Here is a 26,967-nt window from a genome sequence, read left to right on the forward strand (position 1 = left end):
TAGGCCCTGGGAAATGTTGGGCCTTGTGCTTGCCAAGATCAGGTGAAACTGCACCTGTGTAGTCAGTACATGATAAATGATAAAATTGTAGATGTGATTAGATATAATTATTGTTTAAAGAATCATGAGAAACAATGTTAGGGGTTTGAGGGGATCATGAGAAGTCCATGCTTGGGTAAAATCAATGCATACAATAGAACAATGTAAGTTTAATAATTAATATGTAAGTTATATAATGATAGAGTATAAAAACATGTTCAGCTCAAAACCATGTTGGGTCAGATTTGGGTCTGTGTACCCCTGACACCCAGAGCTCTTAATAAAGCACCTTCATATAATCATTCTGTGATTCTGTGTTCCTGAATGCTAACAATGGGTGCCACACACCTGGAATCTGGTGTTTAAATAGCCCCATGAAAGGGATTTTAAGGTGAAATAAAAGCTCATTTATACCAGAAAATTTGAAATAGCAATTTGATCAGAATAGAACATTAAAGAAGGATTTTTATTGTAAATACTATTTATTAAAATTAAATGGATGATTATTAGCGTAGTGTGGAAATGCTTATGTTTACTGAAAATTAATGATAATGCAACAATATGTGGAAGAATTATTTGTGAAGCCAGCTGTGCCTACTCTCTGGCTCAGTGTCAGAAAACTGGCTTAATTGCATCTCTAGTATAAACTAAATTAAAAGAATTGAATCAATTTAATTGACCATTCCCATGATGTAATGCCACAAAATCCAACAGTGGATGAATGCTTTTGATTTCTCCTGTTTTCATGTAAATCTTGGGCACTATTTTAATTTATCAGTATTATCCTGATGTCTTTCAAATAAATTATTCTGGGATAAAAATACTGGTTTGCACAAAAAGAAGAGTGATAGCACAGTGGATGTCCTGCTCAGTGACTGGAGCAGCAACTCTGGAAAAACATGTGCACAAATTACTCTGAATTTTGTTCAGGCAGCATCAAGCACAAGGCCAAATGTCAGCAAATCAGGGAAGGAGCAATAATCAAAGTACCTTTGGTAAAGCTGCCCATCAGTTTCAGTTCTGATCCATTATTTACCACACAGCAGCCTGCACAGGAGAGCTCTGAGCAGTGAAAGCTGTGATGGGAGAGCTTTGGGACACTGCTGTGGATCTCTGACATGTTCACAAATAAGGACAGCACCTCTCAGGTGAGGAGCATCCAGGTCGTGTTTCAGCCCTGCTTTTAGTCCTGTGCCTTGAGCTGGGGTGTTGGGAGCAGAGGTGGGGGACAGAGAGCTGGGGCAGGTCAGCTCCTCAAAATCACAGCAGATGTTTAATTTCTTAAATTAAAACTGTTCCTCTGAGCTCAACAAAGCTCTTCTGCAGCAGACAGTGTGGTGGAAGCATTTGTCTTTGTAGAACCTCTGCTATTTTTAATCAAATTGAATGCAAGACCTGTCCACAGTTTTGTTGTTGTTAATTACCTCCCAGACATGGAAACATACTTTTGCTTTTAGTCATTCAAATATTTGAGATGTTGGAAACAAAAATAATCAGAAAACCCTTACTGGGTTCATTTTCTTAATTTCTCTGTCTGAATGCATCCATCTGTCAAAACATTCCTGTGCAAAACACATAACATGAGGTACAGGTTTCAAATTCTTTCTGTGCATAGTTTGCCATTTTGTTCAAAATATCCTTGAAAACAGAAGTATGTTTCCCATTTGTGCTTTTTCATCTTTGCTGAGAGGAAATGCAGCTACAGTCAGCTCTGAGGGAAAGCTCAGTGTCTTCACTGGGGTGGTGTTTAACACCTTGTATTTGCCAGGCTCAGCAGGAAAACATTGTCCTCCCACTCTGTTCTTGGGGACATTCAGCTTTTTTCTTACTCCCAGCCTCAGGACAGCCCCCCAAATTAGAGAAATCTAGAGAAATCTAATCTCTGCATTAGAGAAATCTCATCAGGGAATGATTCTGGAAGCTAAAGCAGCTGGATCCAGAACCATCCATTCTCCAAGATGCCCTTGGGATGGGTCTGAACTGTGAAAGAAAAGGGAAAAAATGTAACATTAACCATTAAGGCTCAGAATGTTCCTCATCAGTGGAGGAACTGTTTGGCTTTGGTTTTGATCAGTTTGGAGAACTCTCTCTGCTTGCTCATGTCCTTGCCCCAGTGTGGTTTTGTCTCCCAGAAATCTCCCTGCAATTATTTTCTTTTCAAAACTCGAATGTACCACTCAGTTTCATGAGGTGATGAAGACCTCACCTGCAATAACAAGTTCTATTTTTGTTTTTCCCATAGTGTAGCAATAACCAAATTCTAAACTGTCAGCCTTTGAAATATTCACTCAGTTTTACACATGCAGGGTACTCTGCTGACAGGATGTGAATGCTGGTGTTTGCAAAAGCAGAGGCTGAACCTGCTGACTCTCCAGAAAAGAGCAGCATCTCTCCTGTGAGCCTAATAACATTATCTGCATAAACAGCTCTGAGTTGAATGAGGAATTAAGAAGCTGTGTGTTCATTTAACAACAGAAGTGCTGTGCCTTCTCTGCCACCCAGGTATTGGGAATTTCAGCTCGGGATTTTCCCACTCTTCATCTTTGTGGAAATGACAAAAAACATTAAAATTCAGTCAATGTTTTTAGTTCATTATTCACCAAGTGACCTTAATAAGCATTTCCAATGTCATGTAAAATGTTTCAGAGATTTGAATGGTTTGGGCAGTTTTTCTCACAGAAATTCAGCACAATTCAAGGAAGAGTGCAGAAAACTGCCTAAACCTCATCTCTTAGGTTAACCAACCTCATCAAGGATTTATTTCCTGAAATGGATGGATTTTGCTGGATTATGTTAGTACCAGGTGGAGTTTTAATTAAACCTCTAGCCTGCTGTTTGGAAACAAAGCTTTACAATCAGTGAATTAAAAATAGCTTTCTTGGGGGAAGCAGGGAGGGGAGAGCAGGAGGGATGGAGGTGATGCTTTGGGATGCAGGAAGTTTCCCACCATGGCATGGACCAGCAAACTCCTTCTTGAGCACTTTGGAGACTTTTCACTTGATCCTCTTCAGGCACAGCTCCTTGTTGAAGTCAACAATCCTTGGGCTGCTTCTTGAGGCAGCTCAGAGAGCAGGAATTAGTGCAAGTGATGCTTTCATTCCTCCTCTGGTTGGAGTTCCTTTCTCTGCCCCAGCTGGAGAAGCCCTGGCTTGGGCTGTGGAGTTTGGGCAGGGAGCAGCAGGGGTGACCCAGGGCAGCTGGACCTGCAGGATTTCCGTGCCCTGTTGATCCACTCCCTCCTCCAGCTGCAGCTCCAGAGGGGAACTCGGGGCTGGTTTGCATCACAAACCCTCCAGCTCTGCCCTGGGATGGCAAATCTCTGCACACACAATTCCTGTCAGTGCTTTCCTCTGCACTCTCTCTTTTGTGTGGTTCCAGTGGGTGCCAGCACAGGGGCAGTCTGACTGTGACACCCAAATTAAAAATCCTCCTCAGCAGGGTAAATTTAGAACAAAATTGAACATTTAGGACAAGGACAAAATTGAAAATTTAGAGTACTTGAATGCTTAAAAGCTCCTAAATGAAAACAAAGCTACAAAATACTGACATATTTTTTGTACTGTCTATATAGTTATTAATGAGAGTAGTAAAAGGCTTTGTCCAGCCAAGGATGACCTGAAGTTACCACCCAAAATATTAATTTGCCTTTGCAATATTCACAACATCCAAACTCCTGTCAAAATTTGCCTGTGGTTTGTTCTTTCGGATTTGACATCTGCTCTACATCAGACTCCTCAGATGAATACTGTATTAGCAGTAGTCATTCAAAAAGAAATGAGAAAGCAGAAAAGCAGGAAAAACACTCAACTGCTCACTTCAGAGTCTGGAGATGTTCTCCCTCACACTGGAGGGGGACAGGTGAGAGCAGGGGGAGTTTAAAGGAGTCACAATCCAAACCAGCAAAAAAAGACAAAGTCAACCAGTTCATGGTTAAAATTTGATGCTCCTTAATCCATCTTAGCCTTGAAAGGGCAGAATGTTACTTTTGGGTCTGAAATAATAAAGATTTGTTTGTTAATTATTTACTCTCTAATTAAAAATGAAACAATTACTAGCCAAGCCAAGATCTCTAAAATTTAAATAAGAAATTAATTTTCTAATTAAATTTACTTTAATTTAATTTACTAATTTTCTGAAGGCTGAGAATAAATCTGTTCATTAAAAAACTCCTAACACCTTTTTGGTTTTGACTATGTTTTTCTAATATATTATTATATTTATATATAATATTAATATATTATTATAATATTTCTTTTCTAGAACCCCTGAAACCTTTCTAAACAGAGCTGGACATTTTGCTAATGAAATCCCTGGGAAGATAGGAGGTACAGTGGTGCTTATTTGCAGCCTAAATCTTTGTGCTTGAGGACTTGGCTGTTCAGGAGTTTTGCTCTGGTACTTGGCCAGCTCAGCCTTTGGATAAATGTTGTGGAGAATGCAGGGATCCTGTAGCTCTGCAGGGTCTTGAAAACCTAACACTAGCTATGAGACAGATGTGCAGGAGGAATCATTTGCTCACTCAGTGCTGTCTGCTGCCTTATTTTCATGCTTATTTATTTCTATTCCATAACTTAGACCTCCACTGTTATTTTTTTTAATTACTACCTAAGTAGAAAAAAGGAAGAAAACCAGTTCAGCAGTAATGACCACATGTAGATGCATTTGTTGTGTATTTGTCATACATATGAGCTGAGGGTCTTAATTTGCACCAGTGAAAGCTTGTTATTGGTAATGACAAAAAGGTAGATTGGAACAGCCTGGTCTTATAGTTTCCATTTTCTCTGCTTCAGTGCAGTTTATTACAGACTTAGATCTGCTGCAGAGTATCTAAAAAAACACAGAAAATATTTATTATTGATGAAGACTAATAGTTTTGTGTTTTCTATAACATAGATTTTTTTTTTAATTTAATGGGCTATCAAAGTGCTGTAGACTGTGGGTTGTAAACCCTGCACAGAAATGTTGATTTGTTGAATAAAATGCTTTTATTAGTGCCTTTCAAAATTGCACAATTTGCAATTGCTCTTTGTTTTCCCTGAGATTTCACGTGTTAGACTTCTTAGAAGATTTTCTGTATGGGACTGGGCAGGAAGGATAGAGATCCAAGAATTCATGTGTAGTGAGAGGGCAGAAGAGCATACACAACATTATCCAATAGCCAAAACTATTTCTATGGAGAAAACGGCTAGAGGGTAAAAAAGAGAGGTGGCTATTGGATTCCATAAGTTTTTATTTCTTTTCTCCATACACAGATTAGCTGAAAATCTTCCCTTTGCCTTGCAAATGTAAGCACAGCTCTGACAGTCAGGAAGAGAGGAATTTAATTTGCTATGCCATCTTAATCAGGGACTTAAGTGCAGCAAAATCTGACATTTTTTACCCAGCCAGTGTTATGTGAAGCAGTGAGCTGGGGGCCCAGGTTCGTGCTGCAGCTGATGCTTGCAGGCAGTCGTGCAGCAGCAGCAGTGCAAGGGTGACAGTGTTGCCATGGAGGCTGCAGAGATAAAGCTGCAGCTGATGTGAAAAGCGTGTGACAAAGCTGGGTATCCACAGCTGGGATACCCAAAACTGAAAGATCTGTCAGAAAGTTGCTGAGCACCTGGCTGATACCCACTGTTCTGTTCTTGTTTTCATTGAGGGACAGGGGTGGACTCTCCCCACTGAATTCCAGGCCCTGGAAGGAAATGCATGGATTTAAAGCTCCCTGTGTGTGTGAGTGCAGTCAGGCACCCCTGAGCTGCAGGGGGAAGGAGGAGGACAGGACCTCCTGCAGGTCCCAGGGCTGCAATGAGCCCCCAACACCTGCAAGAGCTTCCTGCTCCCCTGCCAGCAGAAATGCACTTTGCTTTTGTGGAGTGAATTCCAGCCATGCTGCTGAATTCATGGTGTGCCCAACACGCTCTGCAGCCAGCCAAGAGACTGCAACCAAGAGAGGCATTTTTGCCATTGGTGCAATGCCATTTCCAGCCTTTCTGGGAGTGTGGAACACTCAGGAGTGCTGTGCTCCTTTGGCCACGGCCAGCTCCGTTTGCAGGGCTCCATTTCCCACCTGCAGCTCCTGCAGGCTCTTTGTTAAGCACAAGGCATTACAATAATCCAATGCAGAATTGACAAAAATTACTGTCCCTCTGCCAAGGCATCTCCTGAACTGAAAACTCATTCCCAAAGAAAGGGTCACAGCCTTCGGTGGGGCTGCAAGCTAAACAGTATCATAATTATTTATGCTAATAAAGTGAAGCTGATGGAAGTGGGACTTAATGCCAGGAACAAGCTGAGGAGATTTTCCTGGGTCTCACCGAACTGTTCTGAGCAGGAGCACTTGTCCAAATCCTTTCCATTCTCCAGCCCTGTGTAAGAACTTAGTGAGGCTTCTTTAGGAGGGTGGGAAAATTAGTATTTGCAAACATATTCTATTTACCTTTGTCTCTGAGCATTAAATTGTAATTCAGATTAATATTTTCTTCATTTCCTATGATGGGTATTATTAAAAAAAAAAAAAAAGAAAAATCTGTAGGCTCCTAATTGGTTTCCAATGATTCATTCAGCAGCACATTTATAAATAGGAAAAAAGGGGAGGGGAAGAAGTCAGCAAGAGAAAGGAAACCTTCAGACATACAGCTGCCATTTTAACCAGGGGCCAGAACATTTCTGTGCTACTCAACTGATGCTATTTTGTTGGTGAAGTAAATTTTTCAGCCTGCTTCCTACCTTCTAGTGCTGGAATCCTTAGTGCATTTTCAAGTTAAACAATGTTGTTCCCTCTTGAATTCTGAGAAGTGGCTACAGAAACATTATTTGCAGGCATGCAATTGGGATTTGTTCTCTCTTACTTCTCTGTTCAACCTCCATGGCACAGAGCACAAGGACAGTGGATGGAATTTACTATTTCAACTTTTAGACACTTGTATTTTCAGTAGTATTGGTGTTCAATTCCTTTGTGCAAAGAGAGAATCAAGGTGTCCATCACAATGCCAGGGGTCTTGTGGTAAATTATGAGTTAAAGTCATTGGTAAATTATGAGTTAAACCTCCTGGAATGAACAGGCATCACTTTTGACTGCAACTGCAGATTCATTCAGGTCTCTGTGATGTACTTGAAATTAAACCTGTATTGTCTTTCAATAAAATTAAGAGCACTGAAGTAAATTTCAGCATGACATAAGTATTAACTGGCTTTTTTTAGACTACATCTTACATCTCCTGTCATAGGCTGCATTCTTAATCACTGTCAACTCACTATATTTTCCTTCTCAGTGAGGAGTGGTGATGTTATGCAATGTTACTATGTAGATCATGCTCTGGTTTTTCTACTCCTATTTTGAGAAAATGCTTCTGAGTAAAACTTCATTTTTGGTGATGCCAAGTCTTCCCCAGCAGATAACATTTCATCTATATTTATGTGACATGATTTTATGCTTCGTGGTTTTGGCAGGTGGAGGAATGCTATTTTTCACTTTTTTTCATATGGTGAAGAATGTAGAGAGCCTAATTTAGCACAGCAAGCACAGAGGGTTTGATTTGTTTTCCTAACATGTGTGTCACATCTAAAAGGCAATGTCCTTGCACTGTGCCTGTTAATAACTGGCTGCTCCAAATGGATTTGTGCCAACACAGAATCCACCACCACAATTAGCAGTAGTGGGAACTTCAGCTGGCAGCAGCAGAGAAAGCAGTAAAGATTAAATGACTGTGTGAACTGTCTCTCCAAATTAAAACTGATGTGCATTGGCAAAAAATAAGAAAACTCACGTGTTACCCCTTATACTCTGTTCTACTTAATAATTAGAGAAAATGTTGCTGTCTGGGACTCAGTATTTTTGATGTGACAGATTCACCCCATTAATGACAAGAATCTGAGTAAGCACACCAGGAAAACATCTCAAATTGCAAAAACTTATAGATGACTTTCAAATGTTTGAGGATACAGAAAATCTTTTGGAGAAAGTTGATTTTTAGAGACATTTGTCAGCCTGTTACTGATTTTTATCTAGTGCTTCATATGTGCTTCCAAAAACGCTGCTTGGAAATTCCAATAAATTAGATCAAATATTTTTTATTTTTTTTCTGGGCATGATATCTTCCAGGAGCTTCAAAATCTCTGCAAAATACTACTCATGATAATACTTCTACAGTATAGAATATGATCTTGGTCTGGAGCAATTATTGTCAGAGATGCAATAACAACAAACCTTCCCCTCCTCAAGAGCCATGGCTGAATTATGCTAATACCTGTACAAACAAATGAATGAAAAAAAAATACAACGAGGATTTGAAGAAGTATTTTATTGTGCAATATCAACAAGTGATAGAAAACATTCTAGATTAGCCTATGTTTCTTCAGAGTGACTCACAGTTTATTGTCTCACAGTGTCCTCTATGACACACTTCCAAAATACAAATTCTTCTCTACAGTTTAAATGAGCCACTAGGAACGTGTTAGAGCTCCTCAGAAATATCTGAGGCTTAAGAACTGCCCCAAACTGACCTTTGAATTCATGAACAGTAAAAACTGTTTTCTATGATTTCTATGTCAGTGTGCAAAAACCCCAGCTGGTAACCACAACCTTGAAGAGATTTTGCAGCTGCAGTGACACAAGAGATCGTTGTCACTTTGTGAACACCCAGTCTTACACTCCAGGTGTGCATCCCATTCCTGGTGCTTCTTATGGACAGGATTTCATCCCATAAATCAGCCAGACAGGTCAGTCCTTTCCTGGCCACTGTGAAAGCAAAGGGCAACCAGAAGTCCGAGGCTTTGCCAGCAGGGAACATGATGTGGTTTTGCCATTAACCTTGGCACGTACCTGAATGGGGATGTGCCAAATTTGGACACTTTGCTGTAGAATTTTCAGGATTAGAGCTTTGACAACTGGCAATTGAAATTTGACAATTGGTGTTGACACTAAAAGCTTCCATGTACAGAGATGCCTGGTGCCATACTCTGACAGTGGTCAGGTGTCCCATAATGGATAATAATAGATATATAATATTCAGTGAATAGATATGTAATAGAAAATACCTTGCCAGGAAGCAAGGCTAGTGGAAAAATAAAGCCAAATCCAATTAAAGTGTCTGCTCAGGTAAATGTGAGCTTTGACTGCAGGACAGAATCATTCACTTTAGACCACTCAGGACACAAAGGCAGCACTTCACAAGAAATGTGACCTGTTAGCAGCAACATAAGCTAAACTGGGCATGTAACCAGCCAGGCCCAGCAGCAGCACAGCAGGAGATGTTCATTTCCTAATTCTTGCATTCCCCATGTGAATTCCTGTGTTGAGGAATATGGAATAACTCCATGGAGAGCTGTTTGCCCGAGCTCTGGCAGCCCAGTGCAAGGTGTGAGACCTGAGGAAGCCGCCCAGAGCTTTGGGAAAGCTCAGCCCCTCTAACACCATGGACAAACTGTGCTCTCAGGCAGCTGGAACAATCTCTAATGAACTGAACTCAGGCAGGAACAGTGGAAAGAGGCAGAGGAATGTGTGTTTTATGGGCTTTGAGAACAGAGTGTATGGATTATTTTTAAGAGAATGAATCCTATGAAGAAGAATTTATAAAGAAAATGCTGTCCCAGTTCCTGCACTGCAACATTTGGTTTTAACTTCATTGATAGCAGATAGGGGAAAATCGATTATTACACACTAAATTGCCACAAAAAGAGCACTGAAGGCCACTGTACACAACTGAATCCTACAACTCCTTCAAACACCCTTGCCAGCCTGAACTTCTTGAAAGCACTGGAAGCTGTCTACAGGAGTGGGAGTAGATTGGACAATTATACTGCTGCCAGGAAGGAAAAAAACCAACCTCCTGCATTTGCTTATTGGCTGTAACACAAGACCTTCAAGCCAGGAGAGGACTTCAAACATTACAGGGCTCAATTTATCAATATAAACACAACACATCAATCTCACTAAAGGCTGTATATAAAGCCTTGCTCCTGCCAGAGCTGATGAGAGCCAGGTTGAGGATGAACAATAATATGAAGAGTCAGGGGCTCCCTTGCCAAGAAGAGCTGTTGAAGCAGAGTGTTCATAAAAGAAGGGTTTACTTTTTAAAGAAACTCTCTATTAAAGAAAAGGACAGAGGATTTTCCCAATTCACCTTGTTCCAGAACTTTATCACATGTAAATCTTCAGTCTGTGTATAACATTTTGTACCGTGGAAAAAGGTCAGTATAAAAATACTGCTCTCTCATTCTTTATCCACACTATGAGAAAAGCACAGTTTATTATAACAGGAAATAATATTTTATTATAAAATCTGCATGTAAACAAGTAACCAATTAATTGAATAACAGTTAATGGAAGTGCAAATTAATTTCATAAAATGATATCTGTTCTGTATTTAAATATATATATAATTTGTTTTCTCCCATTCTACTGTGGTTCTACTCCCCCCTCCCCACATTTGAGTTTAAAAAGATTTATCACTGCTTGCTTTATACTAAAAAGAGCGTACGAGCCTGCGTACAAGTTTAAGTTTTGCTCTGCAAACGAGACAAGTCTATGGTGATAATTATCCTTTCTTATCTTTGCATCTCTGGTATCCACAAGACAAGAAGATAAAGAACATATGTACACCGTGGGCATGTCAAGCCTCATATTTCAAGTTAGTTCATTTACTTGCACACACTGAAACTTAAACCATTTGTCAATGGAGCGCTGTAGTGTAACTTCCAGACTTGCTTGAGCACCTTAAGGCATGAACGAGAGTCTCAGTGGAGAAGTCCTGGCTGTTCCCAGCACGAGGATCCTCGGCACACTTGTGAGGAGCCAGGGGCTTGTTCATCACCCGCCCCTGCTGAAAGCTCCTATAGCACAGACAAGTCGTGGCAAGACTTTGATTTTGCTTTGAAAGCCATCTTCTTGTTGTTCTTTGCCACAATTCTGCCGAGGAATCTCTTGGCCTTTTTGCTGATGCTCTCCCTCCTCTTGGTGTTGGCCATCCTGCGGGCGTTGTCCTCCTTGCTGTCCTTGCGCAGCCGGATCTGCCGCACGATGCCCTCGAACAGATCCTTCACGTTGTGGTGCAGAGCAGCTGAGGTCTCGATGAACTTGCAGTCAAACACCACAGCACAGGCCCTGCCCTCTGCACAGAGAGACAAAAAGGAAGATGAGTGGAGATGGACGTTTTCTCTTCACATATTGTCAGAAAAACACAACAAAAATTGGCTCTAAGTAAGGGAAGTGCCCTCAGTGCCATGAAAGAGCTTTACTGCAAAATAGGAAAACCCAAATTTGCTCTCATGGTTTTGCCCCCTTACTCTTCTTGGCTTTTTTGTGTGCTATGGTCAGAAATCTCATTTGATCAATGGAACTGAATAGATGGCAGCAGTGGTCCTTCAGCCAGGCTGCCCCTGAGCTGTTTGAGAGCTGAAGCTGGTTTAGGAGAGGCTCTTGGAAACGTGTTTGCAGTTTGATAAGGAGCACTGTGAGTGCCCTGGTTTTGCATTTAACTGACTTTTGGTAAAGACCCACTACAGCGAGATAAAAAAAGAAATGGGGTTTATTCTGGGAGCTGTTGAGCAATTCTGCACCTCTGCCTTGCTGTAGCAAGTGAGTTTTCCACACCAATAGAAGTGGAGCTGATACAGGCCACAAGGTCAAGTCATTGAACACATCAATAGAGGTCACAAAGTTGTGCACCACTGAATCTGACCAGGACTGAATTTGAAATACAAGATGTTCATTGTTCTGGACATAAGCACTTAACCCTGGAACATTCCTGCAGCACAAATTTCCACAGTCAGCTGAAGTAAATAATGGCAGAGTTGTAAACCTGAGGAAAGTACAGATGCCAGAACTAGGACAGCTCAACCATGCCCTGCTCCAGCCTGAAAAATAATCTTCTGATAAACTCCAGTAATTCCCTGTGCGGGAATTCAACACTCGGAGCATGGGAAGCCAGATAGGGAGAGATGGTTCATCATCAAGGCACCAATGTTTCAGAGTATTCTTTCCAGTGCAAGGCAAAGAAAACCACCCCAAAACAAAACAAAATCCAGCCAAAGAAAAAGCCTCAGAAAGTGTTTAAATAAGCAGAATCAATACTGTGGTGTTGGCACTGGTTCCTGTGCTCTAGGCACCCAAATGCCAGCTGGAACTGGCAGAGAGGATTCTCACTGATCACAGCTGAGAAAATACACAAGAAGACTTTTGAGTTGTGTGAGCCTGGTCCCACCAGCTCAGCTCAAATGTGGAGTCACCTCAGCAGAAAGGGCTGCACAGGCTGCATGGGATGCCCTTTCCTCAGGCTGCCTGGGCTCTGTGACATGGCACTGTGTCCCTAAAGAGCACAGCTCACACTGTCACATCCCGAGCCTGGCAAGAGCTGCTGCACATGTACCACACAATTAAAGCCTGGCTTTATTAGTCCTGCTCTAAAACTGCAGCTCTGATGCATTTTGCTCTCACAGTGCAGCTCAGAGCTCTGCACAGACACACATTTCCCCCCACAGCCATCCCCAGTGTTTTCTGTGGTACCAAGCCCTTCAGCACAAACCAGCTGGCTCCACTTCCCCAGTGAGCCTCAAATCACACATTTTTCTTCATCAAACCCAGACCATTCCCATTGGCTCTGATCCTGCACAGCTTTTGCTACTACTTTAGTCAGCACTTGTAAAATTCAGTGGCTCTTACCATCAACTGAGACCTCCCGGGACCTGACCAGGTCACTTTTATTTCCCACAAGAATAATAGGGATGTCCTCTGTCTGCCTTGCTCTTCTCAGCTGGATTCTTAGCTCAGAAGCCTTTTCAAAACTAACTTTGTCTGTCACTGAATATACAATAATGTAGGCATCTCCCATCTTCATGCAGTGGTTCTGGAGCCATTGGCTGTCATCCTGAAACAACAACAAGAAATAGATTTATTGTGCTGAAAAATCTATTCAACACTGAGTGATGATTTATTACTCTAAGCACCTTAAAGATTTTTTTTCTTAGCTTTATTGTTAAAAAAGTCAGTAAAAAAAAGTAAGCCAATCTCCCCAAAATTTCAAAGATTTTGTTATTTAAATTTTTGTTATTTAAAATACAAAACAAAAGAAATTACTCTTGTTTCCAGAAATAATATCAGGATTGACAATCTCTAATTTTACAGTAATTCCCTGGGCTGTTCATGACAGATACTGATTATTCAAAGCATTAAGAGAATGCTCAGCTCTATTCAGGGTTTTAAACTGCCTGCCTAGCTGCAAGAAATTAATTGCAGAGAGAAAAAAGGCAGTATGAACTCTAATTTTTTGATGTCAATTATCTGATTGAGCAAATAGGTATAGTTGTTCCATTTCTACTTTTTGATTTTTTTAATTCTTTTTAATAGAACTACAGACCAAGCCATAAAGCAAAAGCATAAGGAAAGAGCTGTAGGTACCTGCTCCCATATATCGAACACCACGAGAGACGCTTCTTCTCCATCGACTATAATTGATCTGTCGTATGTATTTCCTATAGAAAATTGAAATAAATAAATAAATGAATAAAATTCAGCAGAAGAAGTTATTGTGCTCCGTCCCTGCCGGTGGCCCGGGAGGGGATGGCAGGGGAGGCTCCGAGCCCGCTGTGCCCTCACCGGCCTCCTCGGCGTCCGCGCACTCCTCCACGCCGCCGAAGATGCGCGCCAGGCTGGTCTTGCCCACGCCGTGCTCGCCCAGCAGGATCACCTTGTAGAGGCCGCCGTCCGAGTCGCTGCCCGAGGAGATGACGGAGTCGGAGGAGTCGGAGGCCCAGCTCTGGCGGTGCTGCCCGCCGGGGCTGTACGAGGTGCAGCGCACCAAGCCCGACAGCTCTCCGGGCGGCAGCGGCCGCAGGTCGCGCTCGTCCACGGGCATGCTGCGGCGGTGCAGGTGCTGCTGGGCCGCGAACGGCGTGCTGCCCCTCCGCTTGTCCCCGCGGTTCAGAGTCATGGGCTGCGGGCAGGGCACGGCTGTCAGCCCGGGCTGCGGCCACGGCGGGGCCCTCGGCACCCGCTGTCCCGTACAGCCCCGCAGAGCCACAGCCCTGCACAGCCCCCACACGGCCCCTCACAGCTCCACACAGCCCCGCACAGCCCCACACAGCCCCACACAGCCCCACACAGCCCCTCACAGCCCCGTACAGCCCCTCATAGCCCCGCACAGCCCCACACAGCCCCGCACAGCCCCGCACAGCCCCCACACAGCCCCCACACAGCCCCTCACAGCTCCGCACAGCCCCTCACAGCCCCACACAGCCCCGCACAGCCCCGCACAGCACCGGTCCCGCACAGCCCCACACAGCTCCGCACAGCCCCACACAGCTCCGCATAGTCCCAGCCCCGCACAAACACAGCCCCAGCCCCAACCCCAACCACAGCCCCGCACAGCCCCAGCCCCGCAGCCGCGCTTACCTCGGGGCGCTGCGCGGAGCGAGGGCGCGGTGAGGGATCGCTGAGGGGAGCGGTGAGGGGAGCGCTGAGGGCGCGGTGAGGGGAGCGCTGAGGGGAGCGCTGAGGGGGATCGCTGAGGGGAGCGCTGAGGGATCGCTGAGGGATCGCTGAAGGAGCGCTGAGGGCGCGGTGAGGGGAGCGCTGAGGGGATCGCTGAGGGATCGCTGAGGGGAGCGCTGAGGGATCGCTGAGGGATCGCTGAAGGAGCGCTGAGGGCGCAGTGAGGGGAGCGCTGAGGGATTCCCCGGTGGCCGCCGCGGGAGCTCCCGAGCGCTGCTGCCGCCACCGCTCCCCGCTCCGCTCTTTATGTCCCGGCGGAGGCGCGGGGCCCTCCCCGCCGTGACGCTCTCCGGGCGCTCCGCCAGCGCATCCTCGGCAGCGCCGCCGCCCCCGCGGGCTCCGCAGCGCTGAGCGGGGGCGGCGGCGGCGCGGGGAGCCCGGGGGGAGGCGGGAGCCCCCGGGGGCGGGGGGAGGCACGATCCGCTCCGCTCTCAGAGCGGGGGTTCCGCCCGTCGGGGCTGCTCTGCAAGCTGGGGCTGCCTCCCGCTGCCCCCGGTGCAATACCCGCAGCATTTGCCGTGTGTGCCTCTCGTGTGCCCTCCCGGCCAGTGTGAGAGAGCACGGGGAGCTTCCCTCGGCTCTGTCGCGGCGCTGGAGCCGGGGCGAGCTCCTGGAGTGTGCGGGAGTGTCAGGGACAATCTCTGCGCTCTCTGCATCCCCCGTTCATCCCCCGTGCATCCCCCATGCATCCCCGTGCATCCCCCGTGCATCCCCCGTGCATCCCCCGTTCATCCCCCGTGTATCCCCGTTCATCCCCGTGCATCCCCCGTGTATCCCCGTGCATCCCCCGTGCATCCCCGTGTATCCCCGTGCATCCCCCGTGCATCCCCCGTTCATCCCCCGTGTATCCCCGTTCATCCCCCGTGTATCCCCGTTCATCCCCCGTGTATCCCCGTTCATCCCCCGTGTATCCCCGTTCATCCCCGTGTATCCCCGTGTATCCCCCGTGCATCCCCGTGCTGGCTCTGCCCAGCGCCCCGGGAGCAGTGCCCATGCCGGGACCTCTCTCTCACGGCTGTGCCACTGCCCCACGTGCGGGGCGAGCGGCTTGGGAGGCTCAAAAGGCTTTGAAAGGTCAAATTCTCCTCTCGCTTTCACCTGAGCAGCAAAGCGAGACAGTGCAAGCCGTATCTCACGAGTGGCACAGTCATGCGCATGTGATCGGGCCAAGACAGCACTCAGCAGATAACTCTGCTTGTCTCCTGCATGGCTCACCCAGCGCCCTGAATACAGTTTGTGTTTACTTAGCAACCGAAACGGGTCCCACGTTGTGCGGCCAAAATAGCCCTGGCCCCTGCTCCCGAAAGATTACAGCCCCAGCAGAACGGGAAAATCCCTGGGACTCTGGGCAGGGATGGTTGCCATCAAATCCCTGTCAATTTTCGGGTTTTCAAATCAGCGGCAGAAACAAGGTTAAAGAAGGCGAGAGGTGATGGAAACGAAGTTCGAGATGTAGGGAAGAAAATAAGGGAAAGAAAACTCTGTAGGATTGGGCTAAGTGGGTGAATATTCTGTTATTTTCAGGAGCCAATTTTAACTCTCCAGTCCACGCTTTCGGGGTGGTTTTGGCCGCTTCACGCTGATAAACTGCAATTGGGAGTGTTAATGTGGTAGCTAAAGATCACCAAGTGCTCGCAGCGAGCTGTCCCTGCTTGTTTCACAAAACAGCAACCAAAATAGCCTTGTCAGTTTAAATAGTCAGAGTTTGGTGGTAAAACATGCATGCTTCAGCTAACTGAACTGAGTTCGAAAGCTCTGGCTAGCATTTGGAACCATATGTTAAATAAATTATGGTTTGCATTTGAACTACACTGTGGTTGCTTTAGGTGGATAAACTGGAATCTGCCAAACTGCCTTGATCATTCTGAATTTATAGACAATTAATTATGTAAATACACTTCTAGATATGGTTGGTCTTCGGCTGACTTCCTTCCTTGTTTTTCTGCCTGACATTGTCACCTGAAACTATTCTCAGGGAGATTCTCTATCTTTTGCACCAGACTTTGTTGCATGCCTTTACTGTGTGTCAGGATCACACTTTAGAAGTTGACATATAAAATGGGGGTATTTTTAATTCTTTTCTGTGTGGGAAAAAAGAGAAATCTGAGAAGCAACAGAACCAAAGAGACAGCGCCACTTCTGTGCCACAAAGAGCACTCTTGGACTGGAAACACACTAAGAATGGGGATTTCATTGACACCACTCAAAGAAGCTGTGTTTTATTCCAAGTCTTTTGCTGATGAGAATTATGGATATTTTAATGATGTAGATGTTAGATAGACCCTGTGCTAGCCAAAAACTCTCAGGAAAGGTATATGTCAAAGTGATGAATAAAAACTTTGAGAGAACAGTGTTTCAGCAGGAAAAGGGACCAAAAATAAAATTCTACCCCGTGGAAATCATACAGAACATTCCATGACAAACACGGGGGTATTTTCCCAGCACCCAGATTCAAGTAATGAATTTAGAATTACAGAACAGCACCATGGTCACAGGATCCTGCTCAGGATCTGGCACTGGGTTCTTTGAGTGTCCCTTACTGGAAGGTGAGGTGGCCTTGGCTTGTGCTGGTTCCTGGAGGGATGAGCAGCACGGTGCCAGGGCTGTTCCTGCTCCCCTCTGCCCTGGGGAACACAGGGGGCACGAGCTGGGTCACCTCCTGGGATCTTAATAGGTCCAGCTATTTTGTGAAGCTGGAAGGAATTAGCTGATAATTCAGGCTAATGACTTGAGAAACATATCTCTTCACATCACATGTAGTTCTGCTTGCTGGTAATTATTGCTGTGTTTTTCCTGTTTGCTGGTAATTATTGTAATTATTGTATTTTCATGTATACATTACTGTGGCACCCACTGATTTCAGTGGGGTGCATATGAGCCCTTCAAATGGTGATCTTTCATTTCTTTGAAAGACTTTAGGATCATCTTCTCACCTGCTCTCCATTTCCACTTCTGTGTGATCATGCCTCTAACAGATACATGAACTGTAATTTATTTCTATTTAAAAGATATTTTCATGCCTTGCTTTTCTACCCTTATTTTCTATTGTTCTAGCTTCTACTTCTCTCTAAAAAAAAAAAGGATTACATTTTTTTCAGTTTAGTTTCATCTTTGCATGATTTTAATTTTCCTCATTTCATACACTTTCCACTTAGAGTGCCTTTCCTTGCATTTCACTGTTGTAGTATACCCAGTTTCTTCTTTTTCTCTTATCTCTTTCCTATTTTATTCTTTCTCTGTTTCTTTTCCCTCTCACTCTTCCTCAAGCTTTTGAGAAGTGCCAGTGTTTGTTTCTAGTGCACTCTCTCAGCCCAAGTACATTTCATCAGCTGGAAAATACAAAACATGCAGTTTGATCCTGTTTTTCCAGTTATGTATTCCTGGGGTAATAAAGCCAAAGGAATTCCTTTATTCTGTATTAGGGGCAGAGGGCATTTCATGGTCTAAATGACAAGCACAGACTTTGCAGGGGGTGCAGTAAACTAAGTTAACTAAACTAAACTAAACTAAACTAAACTAAACTAAACCAAGCATGTAAAACCTAACACCCTCCCCTTTGAATTTACAGCTTGAAAACGAAAAATTTTGGGGTTGCATGAACTTTATGTGTTTGATCCTCATGAGTGTTTGTTCAAGGTCAAATGCCATATTATAAATAGTGTTTATATTTTTTTTACATCAAATTAATATTATTACCGAATTCCAGTTTGTGGGGTTGCTGCTATCTTACACCAGAACTGTTTCACAACTGATTGGGAAAAATAGGACTATTTTGATATTTTGACCAGTCCAAAGGCTGGATTAGCCATAAGTCAGCATTGTTCTTAGTGTGGCTCTACACTGAAGTTGTGGGTTTCTCTCCTCCTTACTTTTCAACTCATCTGCAGTGCTCAAGTCTAATTAATCAGCCATTATGTGGGTGAAGTTATTTCTATACAAATGGTAGAGATACCCACAAAGGTCTGTTCTTGCCAAGGAATATGAAGCATTACTCCTGCAGGAGCATGAGCCTGGCTACCTTCCAAACACCTGGACTGAGAAAGAAATAGCAGCATTTACTATTACTTTTATTACAGAACTGACACACTCGGGCCACTGGGAGAAGAGACAGAGGCAGCAGCATGAAATATGTTGGGGTTTTAACCTAAGCAAGAGAGATAGAGGTACAGGGAAGTGAAAACATATTTGTCCTTATCCCACAAAAAGTAGGATATAGTGCAAATATGGTATCAGTTTTCCCTCAGCATCAGCCTTAAAATCACAGATCACTGTGAGCTGAAGAGCCCTGGGCTAACTGATTCAGTTTGTATCAGACCTTTTCACATGAGGCATATTTATATTCCATTGTCCTGCAGGTGATGTATGGGGTAAAAGCAAGGGACTCTTTGAAGTGTACAAGAAGCAGCAGAGGTGGAGCTTTCAGCTCCATGAACTCCTTTGTGGGAAGGTGACAAATGTCACATCCACGCTGACCCTGCCTTTGGAGGTTGCTGAGGGAAGGCAGCACACCTCTTCAGCCAAGGGGCCAAGCTTTCCCTGATAATTACTCTTGTATTTAATGGCAGGTAATACTTTTGATTGAGTGGTGGTAGCCATGAATTGGGGCTGAAAGAATAATGGGAGAAATATGAGCTTTGGAGTCAACAGAAATTGATACAGCTTAGAAAGCTCACACAGAGTGCCAAGGGGGAAATGCAAACAGAAACCCAACTAAAGCCATTGTTACAGCTACAAAAATAATAAACCTTTCATGGCTACTGTGCTTCCTCCCAGCTCTAGACCAGAAATTCTAAAGATCTCTACAAAAGAATGCAGAACTGTTTGCATTTTCAGGTAGAGAATGATAAAATAGGCACGTTTTAAGTTCATGGCTCATAATGTAAAGCAAAGGCCTGTCTTTCTTAAGCTCTTGCAAAGGAGTGCAAAAAATAACCTGGGACAGGAATAACGGGAAATGTGGTTCATCTTTCAGCTGCTCTGGATTTCTCACTGCTTTGAGTAAGCTACAAAACTTCCAGTCCTGGAAAAGCCAATGACCAGCGGAACCAGGTGAATCACGGCTCCGGAAAAAAGGAGTTGCACAAGGGGCAGATCCAATTTCATTGTGCCCATGGAATTCCTCCTCTTCTTTACCACAGGCTGTTAGTAAACTACTAATATATGTTGGGGGATACTTTGGGAAAACATTCTGTCTAAGTTTAACACTAAATTCCTGCTTAATTTCAGGTTTTCAGTGGCGAGTTTCCTTCTCGCCGGGGCGGTAACTGCTCATGTGCCGCGGCTACGGGAGGCAGGCTTTGGGTGCTCGGATCCCCCTCGGGCTCTCAGCACGTACTGGATGTGGTCAGCTGTTTGCCCCTATTACGTTTCAAGTTCAGAGTAAAAACAGAACATGACCTAAGATATTTCCATAATTGTTTTCTTTAATCACCCCTAATTCCTCTGTTTCAGAATTAAACCTGTCGCAGCCGATGTGTGTGACATACATCATCCCTCTGTGACTGGAACGCTAAATATCCCCTTACAATTCTTGCAGGATGTATTCTCCTTGGTGGGGATTTCACAGCCCCTTCACGAGAAATATTTGGAATTCAGAGACCATGAAAAGGTTTCTGAATTTACAGACAGTTGGTTTAGGGAGTGGGCAAAGTAAGTGGCTGTGTGTCTTACTAAGAATTACGTAGTGCTAAGGAAGCAAACTGAGAAGGGAAGATTTATTGTTTACCAGCAATAGCCCTTGGCAAGAGGAGTGAATCTATTTACAATAACAAATCAAAGAAGCCATCTTGGGTCAGACTCAACTTACAGCCAGTTTCCAGCAGCTGTCTGTAGCAGATATCTAAAGAAGAATGGACAGCAAAAACATGATAAACACAATTAAAACTCCACACACGCAGCCACCTGAGGCTCTTGATGTAGGATTTTTCTGCCTATTTTTCAAACTGTTTTTTAACACACCTTGATTTTCAACACCCTGTACCACCCCCATTTACTGTATGGTGAAGCAGAAAATAAGATTTCCCTCATGTCTCCTTCACACATGCAGTGGTTTTACAGCTTTCTGCAGGAGTTTTCTCGTGTGGCTTTGGAACCTGGAGTTCCTCAGTCCATGTATAAACATGAATCCCTGCTTGCTCTTCTCTATCTTAACTAATACATCTTTTTAGACATTAGGGGACAAAAAGTACAGATTAGAAAGATGGATTATTCAACATGTTCCTGTAGACTTTCACTGTGGATGCTGAGGCTTTCTGCTTTCTTTCTTAATCCCAAGAATTTTTATCATCTGTTTACGCTGTCAGCTGAGCACTGAGTAACATTTTTGCAGACCTACTTCTATTTTATTGAGGACATAAGCATTTGATAGGCAGGAAATTGTGTAGAAAACAGCCTAAAGCCACCCTTGCTAACCCACAGAACTCATTTCTCCATACACCTGTGGGGACAGAGTCTTCAAAAGTTGCCTGTTAGCAGCTCTGAAAATCTGATAGAGTTGTCATAATGTAGATATTCATGGAAATGTATTTCATGGAAATGGAGATACTTCCATGAAAATGACAGGTGAAGAAGAAAAAGTCTTCCTGGATTGAAAACCCATAGTGGGAGCAGCCCTGTGGCCCTCAGAGGAAACACCCAAGAGGCTTCCAGTGGATGCATTGCTGAGGGAAGGACACAGCACAGAAACACAGCTTCAAGTGCTGACGGCAATATAAAGGGAAACTTCTGCTGTGCTGCCCTCTTCTGTGTACCAGGTAAGAAAAAAAGGACAAGGAATGTTTAATGTAGCTTTTTTTTTACACAGATGCCTTCAGTTCTGTGTCCAAATGTGCATTTCCAAGGCTGAGAATCACTGCACGTTACGTGAGGCTCCTGGTGGGGACCAGTGGGGACAGAATCAGAGCTGCTGCTTTAGGTGCCAAAGCTTGTTCTTGCCTCCCTTGTGCTGAAACTCCGTTTTCCTTACATTTCAATAAATGAAACCTTGAAGTAGGGACAAAAACTCACAGTCACAGGGGAGACAAGAATTTGAATTGGAAAAGCTTTGTACTTCTTTATAAGCCAGTGCAGAATTTATGGTGTCTTTTCCTGTGGTGAGTGGAAGCACCCATGCAAAGTGTGTGGGAATTTGGATGTGAGAGATGTTATCATTTCTTCCAGGAGAAACTCAGAATTTGTCCTGTTGGAATGTACAGAGTTTGGCAAATTCCATATTTGCATCATATCAGTAAAAGGAATCTCTGCTTCTTTTGAATGTCACATTTCCTGCTTTGCCTCTGCTGCTATACAAGACTTTCTGGTAAAAATCGTCAAAATTCTAATTGTAGAGTTATACTTGAATGAATATAATTATCTTTTAATTTTTTTTCTATTTTAAATCATCAAATTTCTTTCTGATTCTATTCTTGTGAAATTATGTCATTATTATAACCATAATATGCTTCATTATCCACCACTCTCTCTCAAAAAATATAAAATGGTCAGCATTTAGGCTCATAATTAAATACAGAGAGCAAATACGAGCCTAGACTGAGATAAGAGAATGGTATGAAGTGTGTTCCTTATATAAGGGGGTTTATAGGCAATAAACTTGAAAAATGTTATCTTGTGAAAGCAAATGCAGATTTTAATTTGAAAGCCAGCCCTAACTAGATAAATCTGAATCAAAACTCCAGTGCTAAAATCTGTCAGTCCTAAAGACAAAAACTGCAAAATTGTGATGTGTATCAAGGACATCCTACACCCAAAGAAGTTACAGTGGAGCAGGTAAGAAATAACTTTATTTCCTTGTTCATCTTCCCAGAGGTAAATCCTCACTTTTAGGGAATAGCAGCGAACTGGTGCCTTCAGTGAGGATTTCACCTCTGGACACCCTGAGCTGCTGATCAGGCTGGGACAGTGACAGGGAGTTATTGCTCAGCTCTCAATCTCTTCATGTCTCATGCATGAGGAGTTTCCAGTCAGAGGTTTTTGTGATGGGCTCATTACAATGTAAACCTTTGGGCTTTAGGCCCTTCATTTCCCAAGTCATCAAAGCTACTGATTTTCAGTGAAAGACTCGGTGATCATCCCATTCCCTGGTGCCAATGGAATTCAGCACGCTGATTGCTTTCCATGGCATTTTTCCATGTCACAGTTTTGGGAATGAGATCAGAATCAAGCCTTAGCATTCTTTTCCCTCCTCTACACTTACTCACAGCAGCAATTAATGTGAACCAAGCAAACGTTTCCTTGGCATCAGACTCTCACATTAAAAACACTGAGCGTGTGTGTCAGTCACTGCCTGCTCATGTACCTGGGCTGTGGGGTGAAATGTACTTTATTCAACAAGTAATGTCATAAAAGAATATGAAATACACAGCAAATTGCTTTGCTGCAAAGCCTTTCTTTCACACTCACCCTTTTCTTTCATATCTTTACAAGGCTTATAAATTTGCATCACTCCTCTGTTCAAGCACACCAGCTCCACCAGAATCATTCAGATGAATCTACAGCCTTCTAAGGTAACAGCAGCATGTAGCTAGGCAACAAAAAAGAATATAGTATTTTTCAGGAAGGAGGATTTTTCTAGATGATCTCATACAGATGCAGTGCTTTTTTGCCATATAAGAAGAAAATGGTTCATTGGAGAAATGAGTCTGTCATCCTGGCACCATCAAGCCACGTTGATGTATAGGCTTCCCTCGATTAGCTGTGACAGAAAATAACAATGCATTCTATACCATTCCTATTTATTTCTCCATATCTGTTACATATTTGTGAGGTTTTTCTACAAAGACAAAAGCCACAAACGATTTTATTGCAGATTTCATTAACCATCACCCAGATTAAAGTGGAATGCTTCAGTAATTACCAAGTCAGCTGAGATAAACTGTATCTCAGTTCAGCTGAAACTGTGTCAGCTTTTTAAAAAAAAAAAAAGGTTTTATGAATGGGAAAGACATCCTGTGTAAGAACAGTCCATCACTCTTTGTAGGGACAGAGCTGCTGTGGATGGTGTACACTGATATTTTGCTCGTGAAGGGATTTGGTCAGGTGCCCAATATGATCCAGCAGGATCCTGCCTTGGAGCCAGGGGTGAGGATGGTGAGCCCGGCAAAGGGGCCGGCAGAGGTGTCAGGTCAGTGTCAGTGTCCAGTCAGTGTCCAGTCAGTGTCCGTGTCTGGACAGTGTCCGTGTCCAGTCAGTGTCCATACCCTGTCAGTGTCCATACCCGGGCAGTGTCCATACCCTGTCAGTGTCCATACCTGGTCAGTGTCCATACCTGGGTCAGTGTCCATACCTGGTCAGTGTCCATACCTGGTCAGTGTCCATACCCGGGCAGTGTCCATACCCTGTCAGTGTCCATACCTGGGTCAGTGTCCATACCTGGTCAGTGTCCATACCTGGACAGTGTCCATACCCTGTCAGTGTCCATACCCTGTCAGTGTCCATACCTGGTCAGTGTCCATACCTGGGTCAGTGTCCATACCTGGTCAGTGTCCATACCTGGTCAGTGTCCATACCCGGGCAGTGTCCATACCCTGTCAGTGTCCATACCTGGGTCAGTGTCCATACCTGGTCAGTGTCCATACCTGGTCAGTGTCCATACCCGGGCAGTGTCCATACCTGGTCAGTGTCCATACCCTGTCAGTGTCCATACCCTGTCAGTGTCCATACCCGGGTCAGTGTCCATACCCTGTCAGTGTCCATACCCAGTCAGTGTCCATACCCGGGTCAGTGTCCATACCCTGTCAGTGTCCATACCCAGTCAGTGTCCATACCCGGGCAGTGTCCATACCCGGGGCTGTCCGTGCGCTGCGGGAGCCGCTCCCCGCTCCCGCTGAGAGCGCAGCTCCATCTGCCGGGGCCCGCCCGGGAACCCATCCCGGGAACCCCTCCGTGTTCCCATTTCCCCACATCCGCGCTCTGTGCTGGCAGTGTTTCCCTGCTCGGTGCTGTGAGCGGTGTTTGCGGGCAGGGCTGGCCCGGGGCGCCGCGGGAAGCGCCACCAATCCCGGCCGGAGCATCCCGAGCTGCGCCGGCCGGGCCGGGCCGGGCTCCGTGCGGGGCTCCCGCTCCAGCCCTGCCTGCGCCCATCGGGGCCATCACCTCACAGCCTTGGCAGCTCTCCCGTCTTCCCTCTCCTCGGCTTCTTGTTTTATTTGTGTGTTCCAGAGCTGTGGGCAGAGCCGTGTCTCGCCCGCCCTGCCCAAGCGGGGATTGCCCGCTGGGCCGGGCGAGAAGCCACAATTCCTTTGTAGCCAGGGAAAGACCCGAGCGGCTTTTAAGATGCTGAACCCCCCAGGGCAGCAGAATGTCAGAGGAAGGTGCACCGGCTTCATAACGCTCCCAACAAAAAACTGCAGTTTTAAGGATTAGCAGAATATGCCACAAGGACTAATCTAATACGATGCATTACCTGATGTGTCCAGAATTTGCATAAAAGCTACAGAGTTTATTTATTCAGCCATAAAATGGAGCAAACCAGTTAATTGTGTGACTTGGTAACTGCATAAGTACTTCTCCTGTGCAGCCAAGCGCCTAAAACACAGATGGACTGAACTGTGTGCACCCAAATGACATATGCACTTAAAGGAAGGCAGATAGGACTTATATTAAAGCTGATACAATGTTTACTTTTTGTTTGAAAAAATAAATTCACTCTCTTGTTTTACTAGGAATGGCCCAATATTGTCCTTACAAACAAAGATAAATGTGACAAAATTTCATCACTTCTATGCTAAAAATATAATCCAGAGTATGACCTCAGTTAAAGGTTTTAAGTTTTCAGGATCAGACCCAAAATGGTAAGTGGGAAGGAGAAGAAATTTTTTAAATAACAGCTCCTGTTTCAGGCTCCTAGTCAATTTTGTCATTAGTAAGAAGCATTACTAAAGTAGAATTTGACAGGGTCTTTACAATGTTGACTTGTGTTTTAAAAAACCCAGTGCATAAATGTGTTGTTATGAAAACAAGTCAGTACAAATTTGAAGAGAAACAATTTATGTGACTCAGTCCTAATTATTTTCTTTCTGCCTAAAAAACAATTGTTTGTTTTTTTTTTTTAAAGTTGGCTGCAGTGTTAGTGAAACGATTTTCTGATTTTCAGTAATAAAAACTAGTTTTGTTGTATTAAAACTGCTAGGGAAAAAGAATGGAATCTGTTGGCATTATTTGCTTTTCTCTGCAAGCATTTCAGATTGTGTGGATGATTTATTTGTCACTTTGCAGAGGAAATGAAAAGTATTTTGCTGCTTAGATACCTTCATAACCCTTAGGCAGAGCATGTGCCAGCTCTCCCATCAGCAAGGTGAAGAAATCAAACTACCAGGATCTCGGGGTGAAGCAAGCTCCTGACGACCTCCTGAGGTCACTTCAGACAAAGCCAGGTGTGGCACATGTGATGGGAACCTAGATGGAACTAATTTGGGTAGATTAGAGATAAAAGTGCTTTGATAAACCATCATCTCCAAGTTACACCACAAAAACGGGGAGGATCAGCTCCAGAAGAGTTTGGCAGCGATGCCTCGCTGGGTCCTGCTCGGCTCAGCAGGGACACAGCTGTGCCCAAACCCTTTGGCCACTGCACCTGGAGCTGGCCAGTGGGCCAGAGCTCTTTGTCAGCTTCAAACACGGGGTTTTTGGGGCCAGGGGTGATCCTCCTGCTGTGTGTGACCCACCTGCAGCGGGCAGAAACACCCTGCAGCAGCTCGGGGCACTCCGGGACGTGGCACGGGAGGCGCAGGGGCCAGGCTGGGGCTGTGCCTGGGCTGCAGACCCCACACCTGGAGGGAACCTCCCCTCCAGGCAGGCAGCTCGAAGGGAAGGAGGAAAGCAGAGGGCAGGGAGGTGTCAGCATGAGCTGATGGGATCGGAAGGACAAAGCCTCCAGCGAAGGAGAAGCTCTGTGTGAGGGCAGTGGCAGCACAGGGAGGTGTGGCACATCTCTCTGTCCAAAGGTACCTGGCAGCAGCTGCTCCTCATTCCCAGGTCATATTTTTTCCACAGATTTAGTGGAAAATAACTTCTGGCCTATTCTCTCCCTCCTATCCTGCTCTGGAAGCTCAGGAACCAGGGCCTGCCTTAGCTCCTGTTCAAGAACCTCACTGTCAGAAGTGTGCAAGTGCTGCCATGAGGTGCTGCAAGGCAACAAACTGATGAGACAGCTGGAAAGAGACCCTGAGCAGTGGTGGAATGGAACTGGGAGAGCAGGGATTCATCCAGCCAAAGAACCAGGAGGTTTTTATCACTGCAGACAGTGCTGATCCTCAGGTCCACAAAAGAAAAGTTAAGGAATGGAGATAACCTGTGTGTGGCAGGATGCAAAAGCATTTAGGACATAAAATAATAAATGAGTTGATGATAAGAGGTAAAGAGGTCAGTGTGACAGAATATGTTCTGCAGCTACTGAAGTGTGTTGGACAAAATGAGGGTTCTCTGCTATTTGTGCATCTTGTAAAAATGTCCTGTATTTTTAGCAT

At 44.6% G+C, this 26,967-nt stretch overlaps 1 protein-coding gene and 1 long non-coding RNA gene across 4 annotated transcripts; one reads left to right on the plus strand and one right to left on the minus strand.

Moving 5' to 3' along the window:
* Nucleotides 1-10,265: 10,265 nt before the first annotated feature.
* RRAD (RRAD, Ras related glycolysis inhibitor and calcium channel regulator) lies at nt 10,266-15,748 on the minus strand. Of its 3 annotated transcripts, XM_086847768.1 has the most exons (6): nt 14,575-14,794; nt 14,408-14,531; nt 13,613-13,949; nt 13,415-13,488; nt 12,680-12,884; nt 10,266-11,129 (listed from the first exon to the last, which is right to left on the minus strand). In XM_086847768.1, exons 3-6 carry the CDS (start codon nt 13,944-13,946, stop codon nt 10,852-10,854), a joined length of 891 nt encoding a protein of 296 aa, XP_086703894.1. In that variant the 5' UTR covers nt 13,947-13,949; nt 14,408-14,531; nt 14,575-14,794; the 3' UTR covers nt 10,266-10,851. The 3 variants fall into 3 exon arrangements, with proteins under 3 accessions (XP_086703894.1, XP_086703895.1, XP_086703893.1); XM_086847769.1 differs by lacking the exons at nt 14,408-14,531; nt 14,575-14,794 and adding an exon at nt 15,605-15,748 and having other exon boundaries at nt 13,613-13,966; XM_086847767.1 differs by having other exon boundaries at nt 14,408-14,890.
* On the plus strand, nt 14,411-26,860 carry LOC111934719 (uncharacterized). Its single transcript, XR_015275434.1, has 9 exons — nt 14,411-14,459; nt 18,862-19,071; nt 19,479-19,647; nt 19,733-19,849; nt 19,958-21,258; nt 22,928-23,007; nt 25,165-25,293; nt 25,718-25,875; nt 26,550-26,860. It is a non-coding gene; the product is annotated as an uncharacterized LOC111934719 (long non-coding RNA).
* The last annotated feature ends 107 nt before the right edge of the window (nt 26,861-26,967 follow it).

Source organism: Cyanistes caeruleus, chromosome 12, assembly GCF_971803275.1.
Source record: "Cyanistes caeruleus chromosome 12, bCyaCae1.hap1.1, whole genome shotgun sequence".
In the NCBI taxonomy this organism is placed as follows: Eukaryota; Metazoa; Chordata; class Aves; order Passeriformes; family Paridae; genus Cyanistes; species Cyanistes caeruleus.